The sequence below is a fragment of the Sinohyriopsis cumingii genome, chromosome 9, assembly GCF_028554795.1.
Source record: "Sinohyriopsis cumingii isolate HCF-2022 chromosome 9, ASM2855479v2, whole genome shotgun sequence".
NCBI lineage: Eukaryota > Metazoa > Mollusca > Bivalvia > Unionida > Unionidae > Sinohyriopsis > Sinohyriopsis cumingii.
The window spans coordinates 79581560-79597630 of record NC_142969.1 but is presented as its reverse complement, the minus strand read 5'-3'; the positions used below and the strand labels follow the sequence as shown (position 1 = coordinate 79597630).

At 34.7% G+C, this 16071-nt stretch overlaps 1 protein-coding gene across 3 annotated transcripts in view; it reads right to left on the bottom strand.

Annotated features, from left to right (window-relative positions):
• LOC149792089 (metal cation symporter ZIP14-like) overlaps positions 1–16071 on the bottom strand; it is a 58665-nt gene that overhangs the window by 15818 nt on the left and 26776 nt on the right. For 2 of the 3 annotated variants that reach the window (XM_089970602.1, XM_089970603.1), the window contains exons 2-6: positions 12429–13301; positions 9446–9683; positions 7298–7467; positions 6115–6279; positions 5060–5174 (exon numbers count right to left, since the gene is read on the bottom strand). In XM_089970602.1, coding sequence (XP_089826728.1) covers positions 5060–5174; positions 6115–6279; positions 7298–7467; positions 9446–9683; positions 12429–13301 — 1561 coding nt within the window. The remainder of the gene's footprint in view (positions 1–5059; positions 5175–6114; positions 6280–7297; positions 7468–9445; positions 9684–12428; positions 13302–16071) is intronic. The other variant, XM_089970604.1, reaches the window with a different exon arrangement.

Below are 16071 nucleotides of genomic sequence, written 5' to 3'. Positions count from 1 at the left end.
TTTCAACTTGGATAGTATGCATGTCAGAAGATGCAAGTCCTTTACCAACTGTGTCAATTTCAACTGGGACAGCATTCATGTCAGTAGATCTGATAAGTCCTTCACCAACTGTGTCAATTTCAGCTAGGATAGCATACATCAAGACTGATGGATGTAGGGATTTGTAATATAAAAAATATCAAGTGAATTGACCTGGTAGAAACACAGCATTGTACCTAGAATGCATGATCACAGGTTTCCTGTCATTTTCTGTCCTATGTCCCCTAAATCTTGACTTCTGTACACTCCTTAGGACCTTGATCATCAGGGAAAAATTAAAAAATCAACCTACTATATACCTGAAGTCATGTTTGTCCATCAAGGTGATACAAATATTTACAGGTATGGTCATTTTCATTTTCTTTTATATAGTTTTGGTAGTCAAGATTTGTAGCCAGTTTGTAAATACAAAGACATGAACAGCTTCTGGTATAAGTACAAAGTCATGAACAGTTTCTAGTGTAAATGCAAAGTTATGGACAGCTGCAAGTGTAAATGCAAAGTCATGGATAGACGCTGTTGTAACTATAAATGCATGAACAGCCGCTAGTGTAAATGCAAAGTCATGGACAGCCTCTAGTGTAAGTATAAAGACATGAACAGCTTCTAGTGTAAGTACAAAGGCATAGACAGCTTCAAGTGTAAGTACAAAGACATGAACAGCTTCTAGTGTAAGTACAAAGGCATGCACAGCTTCTAGTGTAAGTACAAAGACATAAACAGCTTCTAGTGTAAGTACAAAGTCATGGACACCTAGTTTAAGTACAAAGGCATGGACAGCTTCTAGTGTAAGTACAAAGACATGAACAGCTTCTAGTGTAAGTACAAAGGCATGGACAGCTTCTAGTGTAAGTACAAAGGCATGGACAGCTTCTAGTGTAAGTACAAAGGCATGGACAGCTTCTAGTGTAAGTACAAAGTCATGGACAGCTTCTAGTGTAAGTACAAAGGCATGGACAGCTTCTAGTGTAAGTACAAAGACATGAACAGCTTCTAGTGTAAGTACAAAGGCATGGACAGCTTCTAGTGTAAGTACAAAGACATAAACAGCTTCTAGCGTAAGTACAAAGTCATGGACAGCTTCTAGTGTAAGTACAAAGTCATGGACAGCTTCTAGTGTAAGTACAAAGTCATGGACAGCTTCTAGTTTAAGTACAAAGACATGGACAGCTTTAAGTGTAAGTACAAAGACATGAACAGCTTCTAGTGTAAGTACAAAGGCATGGACAGCTGCTAGTGTAAGTACAAAGACATAAACAGCTTCTAGTGTAAGTACAAAGTCATGGACAGCTTCTAGTGTAAGTACAAAGTCATGGACAGCTTCTAGTGTAAGTACAAAGTCATGGACAGCTTCTAGTGTACATGCAAAGTTATGGACAGCTGCAAGTATAAATGCAAAGTCATGGATAGACGCTGTTGTAACTATAAAGTCATGAACAGATGCTAGTGTAAATGCAAAGTCATGGACAGCCTCTATTGTAAGTACAAAGTCATGGACAGCTGCAAGTGTAAATGCAAAGTCATGGACAGCCTCTAGTGTAAGTACAAAGTCATGGACAGCTGTAAGTGTAAATGCAAAGTCATGGACAGCCTCTAGTGTAACTATAAAGTCATGGACAGTGGCAAGTGTAAATGCAAAGTCATGGACAGCCTCTAGTGTAAGTACAAAGTCATGGACAGCTGCAAGTGTAAATGCAAAGTCATGGACAGCCTCTAGTGTAAGTACAAAGTCATGGACAGCTGCAAGTGTAAATGCAAAGTTATGGACAGCGTGTAAGAAAAAAGTCATGGACAGCTACAAGTGTAAGTACAACGTCATGGACAGCTCCAAGTGTAAATGCAAAGTCATAGAAAATGTTCATTAATTGTAGGAGCAAATCTTGCTTTTTAAAGATCTTTATAATTAAGGAGTTGTCAAATTTAAACTTTCACAAGGATTTATGTACAAAATATGAATCCAGAAAGACGACAAAATTTGTTTTTGTGAGGTAATTTCTGCATCAAAATTAGAGGTTTATAAAGTAACAACTTTCACACTATCTGTCAAACAATCAGATTTTACTCCGAAAAATGCATGGATTGGTTGAGGAATTCTTTTAAATTGTCAAATATAAAATATATTTTGGGAGATTCTGATGATCAAAGTGGTAATATTGGCCAGATTGATTTTTGCTAAATACAGATGAGGGAAATTCTATATCCCAAAGAATGAAAAAGAATTTGGTTTCTAAGCATACAAGTTTTGGTATTTGGGCCTAAATGAAACATCATAATGTGAAATTAGATGGATTGGAAGCTACTATGGTGGTATATGGAAGAACCAATTCCATGCATCTGAGATAAATTGATGGCATGTATATGTCAAAACATAGGTGTTTTGAAGAGAAAGTTATATGTGCTCTAAGACCAAGATCCTGATTCTGTACTATATCGCACATCTGCATGTAATAAACGCACACCGCTTGTACAGGATCTTGTCATCATCCAAACTTGACTATCGATTAATTGTGCATAGGTCTTGTATAAAGAATTAACATCTGAAAATACTCAGACAAGTTAATCAGGAGTCCAAAACAGGAAAGGTGACCCTCTTTTGTTATCAATGTATTACATCATTTACAATACAGAGGTCCACCTCATATACAGCCACCCTTTCTGTACCAGGAAAGTGAGCATATAAGACAGGTGGCCTTTCCAGAGGTGGACTATATTTGTGAAAATAAAGTTACATATAACCTCAAAGCATTTAATATCTTCATTTAAAAGTAGCAATAATTATTAAAAGGTTCTTCTTGTCATAAGAACAAACCTATTTCAAGTTAACATGAAATAACAGGTCTTATTCTTAAGCTTGAAATGTGAGTAGGTTATTGTTGGCATGTGCATTGTAAAATCATTCAAAAACGTCATTTAAATCTCGGTACACATGTTGCTTGGCATTTAAAATAATTCTCCTTACATTTACTCCATTTTCTCACTACCGTGGAATATTCTCCTTACTGTTACGATGTTGTTTATTTCAGTCTTTCCAACATAAAAGATTTTGGCAAGAACTCTTGAATTCTCCCCATTGCCATCAAGCTTAATAACTTTTACTTTTTCTTCTAAAGTATTAATTCTCTAATTAGGTGATGACATGTTAGAGTTTTGTAACAATTTATTTCTATGTTGCAGACTGTACAGTCATGCAATTTAATTATGCAGACGAAACTTTTGCAGAGTAGGCGAAATGCCTTGTTTATAAAGAAAGTAATTTACATGATTTTGCATTTTTTTTCTGGTGTTCAGTTATGTTCAAGGTTAATGTGTCAGTGTGTTAAACTACAAAATCTATATTTGGCTTATGCTGACCATTATTATCTTGACAATTATGTCTGGTCATAATCATCACAAAAAAAATTCAACTGCTGTGTGAAGCCCAAAACTCTATCACAACATTTTTTACCACATTTCCTGTAAACGTTGGCATTAACGATATAAGATTAATCTTAGTGATAGATGTACTTTAGGTAACAGCACTTTTAGTAACAAAAACATGCAATAAGGAAGCAAACATCGGTGAAGATAACTGGATTCCTGACCTTACTGTATGAACTAAATATTAATTCTCAACACACGTTAAAATAAAATGTAGAAATTTGAAAGTGGTAAATTTTAAATTTTTTGCATGAATATGCTGGCTGCTGGTTTGCGCTAGAGAAGCAACTTTTCTGAAGCGGTACTTTTGAATGCAAACTCATCACTGCCAAGGGATCCTGGACGTAAACAGTGGATGGCCACTGGTATGGGGAGCCATTCATGAGGGGGACCACTGTACATCTGCAAAGATTTTGATGTCTTTATATTTTGAAGTGTCCAATATATGGATGGATTAACGAATAAACACCTAAAAATTCAAGCAAGACAGGTCATAGTGACCTACATTTATAACTGAATCAGCACATCTGGAGATGCTTCATGATACCAATTTTGATGTATACATCAAACCGAGTTCAAGATATGATGCAGACAAAGTAACAATCCTATAACGGATTTGGAGTGCATTGTCTAAACAGCCCTGTTGCCATTTATTGTTATGAACTGTGACCAGTGATGTTCTTCCCTCCAAGCAGGTAACAAGCTGTCATACCACCTGTGCCAGTAGCCAATGAAATCTATACATAACAAATGTATAGCAGCAAATCTGATAGTGTCAAAAGCATGTGACCTTCTGATAATGCCTACTAACTTGTTTTATTTCGTTATGTCTATGAGTGTCAGAACTTTTTTCTCATTTATGCAAGAGAGAGAGAGAGAGAGAGAGAGAGAGATTATGTTTCTCCAGGTAACAATAATACCTCTCTCACATGAACATAAAAACAAGTTTCTCTATTTTGATGTAACAACTGGGGATATGAAAAGAAATCATCACAATTTACCATCAAGTATTAAGTCTTTCTTTGTTGTCTAGCTGACATGTTAACATTATAAACTGTGTATGGTTTTAATGTTAATTTAGTTTATAACAATGCAGCATTTAATGAGAGTGGGGGCACCAGTGACAGAGACTGCAAGTGTGTGACCAATATATTACATTTATAGTCCATAGAAGATACCTTTGGACTTCTAATCAGCGTAAGTAATTTCAGATCCCTATCGTATGCTTCATTATACTGCAAATCCATACATGACATCGGCAGTTATACAATCTGACTATCACATTTTAACAAGAGGGAGAAACTTTTGTTTGTGGGGGGGGGTGCATACAAGTGCTACAGGTACAACAGTGCTTAATATATCTCCATCCTAATAATCTAAGTAATCTATTATTTCACGAAGAGTCATAAACAAATGAGTTCACCAATGTTAACTGAGTCTTAAATTCTCAGTCTTGAAAATAACAAACAAGAACAAAACCCCTACCATACCTACAGTATGAAGTGGACCATTCCTTCTCACACCTAGTAACATGTAGTGGAGCATTCCAAAATTAAGCAACAACACAAAAAGATCATGATATGATATCTTCTACAGACTGTACCTGATGTACCTTGAATGCTGATACATGAATCTTTGTCTGCCACAGCAGACATTTCCCTGAAATCCTGAGGTAGCGATTGACCATCATTAGTATTTTCCCTTGACAATGTTTGTCTCTGTAAACGAAGAATAATGGTCTGTTATTAGAGTTTATTTTTAATGTATTCCCTAGGGGTGCAAGATTGAGAGTCAAAAATCCCCTTGGTGTCATAACTGGTGGCCAGACTAAGTAAAAACTGAACTTTGGTATCAAAACTTAAGGTCAAATAAAAATGTTGGGGGTCTCTGAAGCATTTTTGAGGGTAAAGGGAAACAAAGTAAACCAGTTTTTCCTTTTACCCTCATTTGTGCATAAGGGACCCCTGCACACATATTCTGACCTACAGTTTTCTTTGCTTTTTGATTTTCTTGAAAATTCTAACCCCTTCTTGAAAATAAGATTTTTTTAAACTCTCTTACATTCCTCGGGGAAACAAATTTGATGAAAAAAGTTAAATAATACTATGAGTCACCATATTGTACTATTCAATGAATATTCAATTTATTGTCTAATTAACATAGACTTTAGGCTAAGTATTATTCATATGTTAAGACACCACAATGATAAATTTTTCATGTCATATAGCTAAGTTTTTGGGGGGCTGGTGGTGGTTTGGTTTGGTGATTATAGCACAGCAACACAAAATAGGTTATTTAGTGCCAAGGTAAATGGAGTAAAGTGGCTTGCCCTATAACACACCATGGAATTTGCTAAGTGTTCTGTAACAGAGAAACATTGTTCAAAGTATATGCACATAAAATATATCCATACAAATTTCACTTCTGCCATTATTTTTTCTGATCACACCAAAGATTGACAGATGAGTTCCATTCAACCGAAGACTTAAACAAAATACTGCATACAACACAGGTCTTCAATTTTTATCTTTGTGGAAACAAACTCCTGTACTTATTCAAGCAATATTTAGCACGTTTCACTATTTTTTCACAATAACTACTTTTCTCCAAAGAGTTAGAAAACTTTGCATTCAAAATATGCAACTTCACACTTCAAACCTTTTTCTTCTGCCGTCTTTTGAATTCAGTTAATATTGTCAAAATTTTTTCGATGAGGAAGAAGAAATAGATGCCTCCTAAACCACAGAGTCCTTTCAAGACTCCTCCTATATCATGACCATCTTTCCCTTCATGGTCGTGACCCTCATCAGCTACTTGTAGAGCCTAGAATAGAAAAAGGTCAAGTAAAATGTGACAATATACTAATAATTTAATTTCAGGTAACTTTGTCAGTAACTAAAACAGATGAAATGTGTAATGAACACTACTGGAATGGATGCATTTTTATGAAAGGGTAGAAGCAAAAGCAAATAGTAGAAAGTTAAAAGATAAGTAAAGACAGAACAAAACAGCATTTCATGATTTGAAAAATATAATTTAAAATACAGCGGCTGAATTTAGGTAATATTTTGGAAATGGAATTTATGTATTATAACATTTATCGCTTCATATATGTGTACAAAAACAAAGCACTGGCTGTCGACAGTCCAAAATGAGTGCAAGGGTATGATGGATGTATTTAGGGTTGTCATTCACATAGTTTTCACATTTCATGTGTGATTCTAAGGCACTTTCTCCCATGCTTGGAATGTCAATAAGTCTTGCACATAGCTTTGTGTTTATCACACTTAACGACTTTCATCCAACTGTAATGTTAATCACACTATCATTTTCAATTAAAAAGATAATTTAATTCATTTTTAATGTTTTATATTCCCTCTAAAAATTACAGTTTTTCGCAAAACTCAAGAAGTTCTTCAACAAATTCAACAAATTTCAAGGATTAAACCTTTCAAAATTTAAGACGTTTTTAATAATTCAAATTCAAGAAGATTTCAAGATTGTATGAGCATGCAATAAACTTTTTATTTCCTTTGTGTATCTAATAAATGAAGACTATGGTCTACAACCTGTACAAATTTGGCAATTTTTTTAATGCTTCTTCATGTTATTTCATGGTCATTTACTGCAGAGTCCTATTTCCCATAATGTTATATCAAATTACTATTATTCATCAATAAATGTTAAACTAATGGTGGCACAAGATGAAAACAAACCAACGTATACATTTTCTGGGACTGTTAGGACCCTTGGCTACATAAAAACATCAGTTTGTTTGTAAGTTAAACGCTACAATATTTTACCAGTAAACATCCATAAAATATTGTATGATGCTGCTTACATGAGGTAAAAGATGAAGAAGTGCATCACCAGTGAGAGCCCCCACAGCTAGTGCCACTAGGAAATTCAGAAGATGGTTATAGAACATTTTGTTTATAAGGGGTATTACAGCCACACCTAGCAAACCGACAACAGATACTATAACTATGGCAAGGCTGCTGAATCCCCATACTGAAATAATAAAAAGAAATAAACAAATAATTAGATAAATGCAGGTAAGTATGATACATGAATTAACTCAATTAAAAAGAATATTTTTACTAGATTAATGTGTAGGTTCTAACTGGTATGAATCAGCAGAACATTTATTATGAAATAACACATGAGGTGTTACATGACCAGGAATTTTAAAATCTATTCACAATCAATCGTTATTATGTTGAGAACTTTTTTGTCAGCCTTTAAAACAAGGATTTTGTTCAGTTTCATGCTACTAAACATGTTGACTCCCTGATCTGCATGTAGAAAACATAGCCCCGCCAGACCTACCAACCCTAACGAGTCTGTCTCGGTAAGGCAGTTGATTTGTATTCTGTAAGTTTGACCAGTTTTCAGTAAGGTGTAAAAATATAGCATAAACTGCGATTGTAAAGATCGAAAAATGTAATTAAAAGTTTGTTATCTGAAACATGCAAAGAAAATAAACATTATGTTCAGCTGAACAGTTTGTAAAGAATGTGTAGACTTTATTTACAACTAGTAGAGTTGTATAAACTCAAGTTCCAAACCATATTCATCTCAATGGTTTGTTGCTATCTCTCAACTTTACATAATTCTTATCTTTTTCCATTTCACATGATGATGGCAATCAATGAATCATATCTCCCGCCATGAGTCATATTCAAACTGGCATGTGATGTCCAAAAAACGTAATTGTGTCCATTCCATCTTTTATTCACAAGAATCTGAATATTCTTTTTTATTCTTTGTTGTTGATTATTAACATTTTCCAAGAGGCTTATATTCCCTTTCATCTTAAACATGCAGTTCTTGCTGGTCGCCATTTTAAAAAAATTCTATAATCATCAGTTTGATCACGATGCAGTTGCAGTTTAAAGCATCTGAGGTGCTGCTGTAAAATTAGTCTGGTTCCTTGACTGATTTCACTTACGGGGATGCTCACCAGTTATTATGTACTTTTGAGAGAGTAAATAAAGTTATCAGCTCTTTTTTCTTTTTCACAGTTTACCTCTGAAGTCCAGGGAGCAAAAATGACCAAGCAGAGCTAGCAGTTTTTAAAAGGTGCACATCTGGAGTAAGGCCAAGCTGTATACTCTATAACCCATATTATACCCATCAAGCATTCACCAAAATAAAGGGAATTAAAGGTTCTTTGAACAATACCTAAGACATACAATGTCTTTTTTAAATTACTGGCATAACCAGTGAGGAAACCCAGGGAAATTCTATTTCTTTAAAATTCTAAACCTATGCAAAATAAAAACTGTTGAGGACCACCCTAATACATATATGAAAATGCATGGAATTATTTTTCTTCTTTTCATATCATTATGTATGATATTCTGAACAAAATGGTACATTAACATTTATTTTATGCATGAAAATAAGCTAATTGTGCTTTTTTTGCTCTTACTTAAATAATATGCCTTGAGGCAGTATTGTGTGAGTAATGACCTTAATTATGGGGAAATTGCAAGACTTAGAACATGGGAATGAAGTCAACTAAAATGTATAATGAAAATGTTTCTTTTCATTTATTTGCAATGAAATTAAAAAATATATGATGACCAAGCAAATTCGCTTTCTTCCATATTAAACAATAAGCAAATATTTTAAACTTTGACCTATGACCTTCCTGATCTGCATAAGTTCCATCCCTTTTCAAACTGAAATTCTTTCTCTTTAAAATTATAATATACATCAAGGATGCAACCACTGATTAATTTTTTTGTCTGGTTCAGAATTTGAGTTAAGTCCCTCTACATGGTATGACTGGGCATGCAAAGCTCAAAAGGCCTGAATATTTAATTATAGAAGTACCTTAGTAGTAGAAATGAAAACTATTCTAAGTAACTGAAAGTAAGCAGTATGCAATTGGCTCTCAAAGCATTGAAAATCTCTAAAAGCATAAAATAAAAGAATTTTTTTAAAAAAAGAGAAAGCAAATCTTTAATGAAGTGTTCCAAACCTTTAGCTGGAATCTCTGATATTTGATAATTATTCCTTGTGGCAACCTCTTTTTGTTTGGGTTCTTCTTCATGGCGATGACCCTCCTGGTCATAGGACATTACTATGGTGAAATCCAGGCACTGCTGTTCGTCAAGATGGTATATCAGTGCAGGACAAAGATCGACAAAGTCTGACATTGTGATTTCATCCTCTGATCCAAAATTGAAGGATTTCAAAAGATCCTGTGGCGTAAGACACTGGAAAATACAGTATGACAAGTCTGTGTTCTCCATGGAACAAGGAACATGACTTTTACCCAATTAACTCTGGACAAAAGTTAAAAGGAACAAAAAAGAATATTGGGTACAATTTTATGTCTTACCTCTTGGAACCTAATTTTGCACTAATATATATATAATTAAAAATGCAATAACAAAGATGTAAAGAATGCAAGCATGTGGAAATAATCAATACTTCGTTCATCACTAAAGAAAGCATAATACATCAATTTTTGACACTGTCATCATTAATAGCCTTCAAAATCACACACATTAAGCTCTGCTTATAAATTGTTATTACCAAGATTAGATATTCTGCATAATAGAAAGTCATATATACCAAGTAATTAGATTTATGTGAAGAATTTAATTCTGGGCTTTTTTAAAAACTTCAAAAACAGACAAAGTCCAAAAGATCCAGATTCTTCTTTGAATTAACCCCCTAAACATGTAGTTGTAAGAGTAAGGGTACTTGTTCATATAATCAGTAACAGATGAAAACTACATTGTGAAGATATGGATATGCTCAATAAATTTACAGGGGATTCAGTCAAAATTGCTTTGAAATGTTTTCAACTTTGTCACTTTCTGGTGAGATTTCAGTACCTAAAACAATCCATTGCTTTTTTTAATGTTTAAGTGGCAGTTGATTAAAGATCTATATGCATCTATAATAACACTATTATAATCAAAGTACCTCTCTCATTTAAACTAAATTACAAGGTATAATTTCTACTGTGCTCATTAGAAGTCACATGGTCAAAATACAGTGTAATAATAACTAAGGAAGCATAAACCTTAACAAATGATGAATATCTGCATCAAAATACCACTCTTTGTCTAAGCCATAAATGTGACCCAAGTTACATGTAAGACCAGCATAATACCACTGTTTTTCTAAGCAATAAAAGAGACCCAGGTTACAAGTGACACCAACCTGATAATAGTTTGTCTAAGCCACAAAAGTGCCAGGTTACAAGTGACACCAACTTGATAATAGTTTGTCTAAGCCACAAAAGTGACCTAGGTTACAAGTGACACCAACTTGATACCTCTGTTTGTCTAAACCATAAAAATCACTCAGGTTACAAGTTACACCAACTCAGCTGGATACCAGTGTTTGTTTTAGCCATAAACTTTAAAAGTGACCAAAGTTGCAACTGAGACCAACTTGATACCAATGTTTGTCTAACCCATAAATGTCACTCTAGTTACAAGTGAGACCAACTTCACACCACAGTTTGTCTAAGCCATAGAAATGACCCAGGTTACAGGTGAGACCAACCTGATACCACAGTTTGTCTAAGCCATGAAAGTGACCCAGGTTACAAATGAGACCAACTTGATACCAATTTGTCTAAGCCAAAATAAGGACTTGGGTTACAAGTGAGGCTAACTTGAGACCACTGTTTATCTAAGCCATAGAAGTCACTCAGGTTACAACTGAGACAAACTTGATACAACTGTTCATCCAAGCAATAAAAGTGACCTTTGATACCACTGTTTGTATAAGCCATAAACATAACTCAGGTTACAAGTAACACCAACTACATACCTTTTGTCTAAGCCATAAAAGTGACCCAGCTTACAAGAAACAACAACCTGATACCAGTTTGTCTAAGCCATACAAGTGACCAAGGTTACAAGTGAGACCAACATGATGCCACTGTTTTCTTAGCAATAAACATCACTCAGGTTACAAGTGAGACCAGCTTGAAAGAGCTGATGGTCTAAGCCATAAAAGTGACCTTTGATACTGCTGTTTGTCTAAGCCATAAAAGTCACTCAGATTGCAAGTGAGACCAATTTGAAATAACTGTTTATTTCTAAACCATTAAAGTAACCTTGGTTGCAAGTGAGACCCACTTGATACCACTGTTTGTCTAAGCAATAAAAGTGACCTGCATTTCAAACGAGACCAACTCAGAGATATTACCAAGCATGTGTCATGACAGTGCAGGAAAACACAAATAATGGATATTTAATAATGTGAAACTGTTATTTTTTCTAATTAGCTAAATCAAACTTCAAGAACAAAAACGAAATTGCAATAATGATGACCCTTTTTTTTTTCATCCTTGACACAAAAATGTTTCATCTTATTGCATCAATATGGCTCATAAAAAGACCCCAAAAATAGAAATGTCAGAATCATTATGGCTGACATTAGACCAAGTGAAACAAGTGCATCCCAAGCTGGCTTAGCAAATACCATTTTTACATGTCTTTGATATGGCTAGGCCAGGGTTCAAACCTGCAACTACCCACATCTGAGGTGGATACTCTAACAACTAGGCCAACAGGGCAGTCGAAGAAGAGTCTTCAGCAAAGATGATACCGCATTTAGCTCCAAAGATAGCACACAGGGAGGAACAATGTAGACTAAAATGTTCTAAATAAATTCCAAATCGGATTAGTTGTACAAGCATGTGGAATTCGAATCCTGGCATGGAGTCTGACAGCAGAGGAAGCTGATAAGGTCTGAGTTAGAATTTTCTTGAATAAACAACTGTAAGTGATATTTTTAGTCACAATTGCATTTGTTTCTAAATAACCAGAATTTTTAATCTAGCCTTTGGGATCCACCTCTTTCCATTCTTGGTATGAACAATAAACAAAATTTAAATAATCAGATGGAATCAATCAAATTTCATGCCTTATAATAGGGGTTTTGGTAAACCGAGGGGCTTTATAAAGAGGGGATAATGCAGTATATTAACCCACCTTATTTTCATCAGTATTGTTTTCTGCTCCTCGTCGTTTGCTTGTGTGGCGGTGGTTAAAACCGCTTTCACCAATATCTCGTTTTCCCTGACCATGAAGGTGATTGCCATCAAGGTCACCTGGAATGTCATCTAAATCAGTACTGCTATTGCTTTTTTGTTGGTCCACGCTACGGTCATGTTCAGCATTTGATGGATATTGTACTTCACTGGAATGATTGATAAAACTATTGCCCTGAAGCTGTGAAGTATCAATCTTTTCACCTTGTTGAGACAAATTTTGTGTCTTGTTCTCAGTGGAACAGTTGTTATGGAGATCAGACTTTTGAACTAAATTAGAATTTTGACTGATATTATCAGGATTCTTTCCATTTACACTGAGAGTTGCTGTATCTTGACTTTTATTGTCAACTGTATCACCATGCATTGAATCAGACGTGGCTCTATCACAAGGCTTCTTGTTGGATAATGCTGGAATGTGGATATGATCTGAATGTATGGACATAAAAACTGTGGAACTGTTAATCTTGTGAACAGTTATGTTATGGTCAGGGAAAGATAAATTTCCTAATCTGATATGTGCTAACATGTGTTCAAACCCTTCGAAAGGAAGTATGTCACCAGTCCCATATTTTTCAAACAGCTTAGAAATGAAAAATTGTCTCTTCTTTGCTGAGATTTTATGTCTTTCTAACTGATAATTCAAGGTAGTCACTGTCTTGTTTAGGTCTTCTGTTTCATGCTTCTGGTTAGGCAGAGTTGTCTGCCCATGTTCTGCATGCTGGCTGTTGATGGAGTGGAGAAGATGTGAGAACACAAAGCAAATTACACAGGCTTTGGGCACATTTGAAATGCACATCATCGACCTCAATACCTAAAGAAAGAAAAAGAGAGTCATTTTGGACCGATGGATCAACCTGTATTGGCTACTACAATGTACCCTTTTCAAAGACCCTACAAACCTTATCTTTTTACTTCTAACTACAGGTGGCTTTGAGCTGTTACTGTCCTTTGATCAGCGTATTTAAACATTCATTCATAGAACTTACTGTAATTGTGATCTCGCATGTAAAACCAGAACCAGCTACACATCATTAGAAGTCTAAGGTCAAATAGACCATACATCCAGAAGGAATAGTGATAGGATTTTTAAAAATGTTCCTGTTGAAAACTATCATGGATTTAAGGTTCAACTGGTTGGCGTGATTTTTATTTAAGACCCACTAGAAATAACAACAACAAATTTGGTGAAAACCTTATGTCAATATGGCCATACACTCAGGAGGAATACACTTTGGCAACCACAATGAAGGTCACCATTTTCATTAAGGGAGCACTCCACAAATATTATGAACTTCCAAGAGAGTGATAGGTGTAAGGTGAAGTTGTTTACATTTGCAACATGCACAATGGAGAGGATGTTAGTATACCTCTATGCTAGCATGGGGCTGATTACGATTGTAATTGTAATCAATTGTAACCTATTACAGTGTGTGCTGTAATCATAATCATTAATTTCAGAAGCTCTATAATGATAATTGTAATCGTCCTTCTTTGGCATTGTTATCACATAATGTTTTCATGATTGCAAATGATCACAACTATTAAATCACTGAGTGTATTCATAATAAGAATGATAAAAGTTTCCTGAAACAAAAGACCATAAATGTTGACTATTACAGTAAGGAATGGGTAATTTTAGGTGACCAATATATAAGCTAATTTTTCTAAAATCAAAATTCTGTTTCATATAACCTGTTCAACCCAAAATGTCCAAACTTGCTACCTCCTACCTCCAGATTCTTACAGCAAGTGCTCAAATTGAATGCCTGTTATCTACTGAAGACAAATCTTCATAGCAGACAGATGTAACCTGACTGATACAGTACAAACACAGAATGCTTAATGTGATGTACACAGTGTCATGTAGTGCTCATTTGGTATGTTAAAATTTGTATGTAAATAATTGTCAATAAACATTTATACAGAGTTAAAATTATTTGTTTTTCAGTTATACAAAGTATGATATTTGCCCAAAAGATTAGCAAATACAAGGCAATGATAACTGTAATCATAATCATCCCCCTGTATTCGTAATCATGGTTTCCTAATAAAGAGTAATCATCAGAAAATGATCAGTGCCAAACAACCAGTAATCGTAATTTTTATTTGAGCACCTTTAATCGACCCCATACCTGCCTGTATGTTACTTTCATGTACAGTGGATGAAATTTCTTTTGATATTGTGGAAATTGTACATAATGTAAGCACACGGCTAACCAAAATGACTGCTCTCTTGTACTCAAAGTCCAGCCTAAATTAGTCTCAAGTACACTATCTTTAGCTATTATTAAAATAGGGAAAATGAACTTGCCAGACTAGATAATACCAGCTTCTGAAAAGTGCAATGACTGAATTACCAAATATATAAAACGTAAAAAGTTATCAGATCTTTTTTTTTTTTTTTTACAATTTACCTCTGAAGTCCAGGAATTGATAAATAATTAAGCAGAGCTAACAGTTTTTTGAAAGGTGCACATCTGGAGTAAGGTCAAGCTGTACCATAACCCATACTACACCCATCGAGCATATACCAAAATAAAGGGAATTGTGAGTTCTTTCAACACTACCATATACAAGGTCTTTATTAAATAGCCATTAAAATCAGCAAGAAAACCCAGGAAAATTCTTTTTCTTTAAAAATCTAACCCTACGCAAAATACAAAACTGTACAGCACCACCTTAGGAAGGTCAACACATCAAAAACAGTGACAAGAGTATCAACTAAAAGTGAAAGTGATAAAATTTCATACAACTCACTAAAGTTCTCCTGATGGACCTTTCCTATGAGACTTACTTACACACCTGAGACTTACATGCCTGAGACTTACTTACATGCCTGAGACTTACTTACACACCTGAGACTTACATACATGCCTGAGGCTTACTTACATGCCTGAGACTTACATGCCCCACTGCAATAGTTCAATCTCCACAAGACTCAAACAGTGAAGAGTGAAGTGGATCTGTTTATTGTCAACTAAGCAATTAGCCTTGATAAACAATAATCTGTGAACTTCAACCAGATGGACTGACCTATTCACCTATACCTGTACAACTGTATGACTGCATGGTAAATGAGAGACATAGAACCAGACCATCCAGAATTATATACAACCTAATAACATGTGCACAAAATGCTTTTTTTTTTAATGGAACAAAAAAAATAATTATGAATCAAATGCAGAATGTATTTATACTGTTCAAATATGAGAAGACAACTTTATTCAAATATTTTACCCATAATCCTTTGCAGAAAGATACATATACATATTTGTTTTGAGACATTTTGTCCCCTTTTTATAATGGTTAGTTATATAAGCATCTTTCCAAGCAGTTGGAAAATATGACAAAGTTAACTGTTGAAAATGATAAATGACTTGATAATATTCAAGTCTCTTCCGTAGCAACCCTAATGACCTTGTCACAACCACCCACCCAACTCATGCTTATTTTAAAAGTACATGAACATCTACAGGATTTCTGCTAAATTAAATGTGAATAGAATGCAAAGGTTGGCTAACAAGGATTCTCCAGATGTACGTTGGCTTTGTTGAGACCAGAGTGAAAATATCAATTATTAT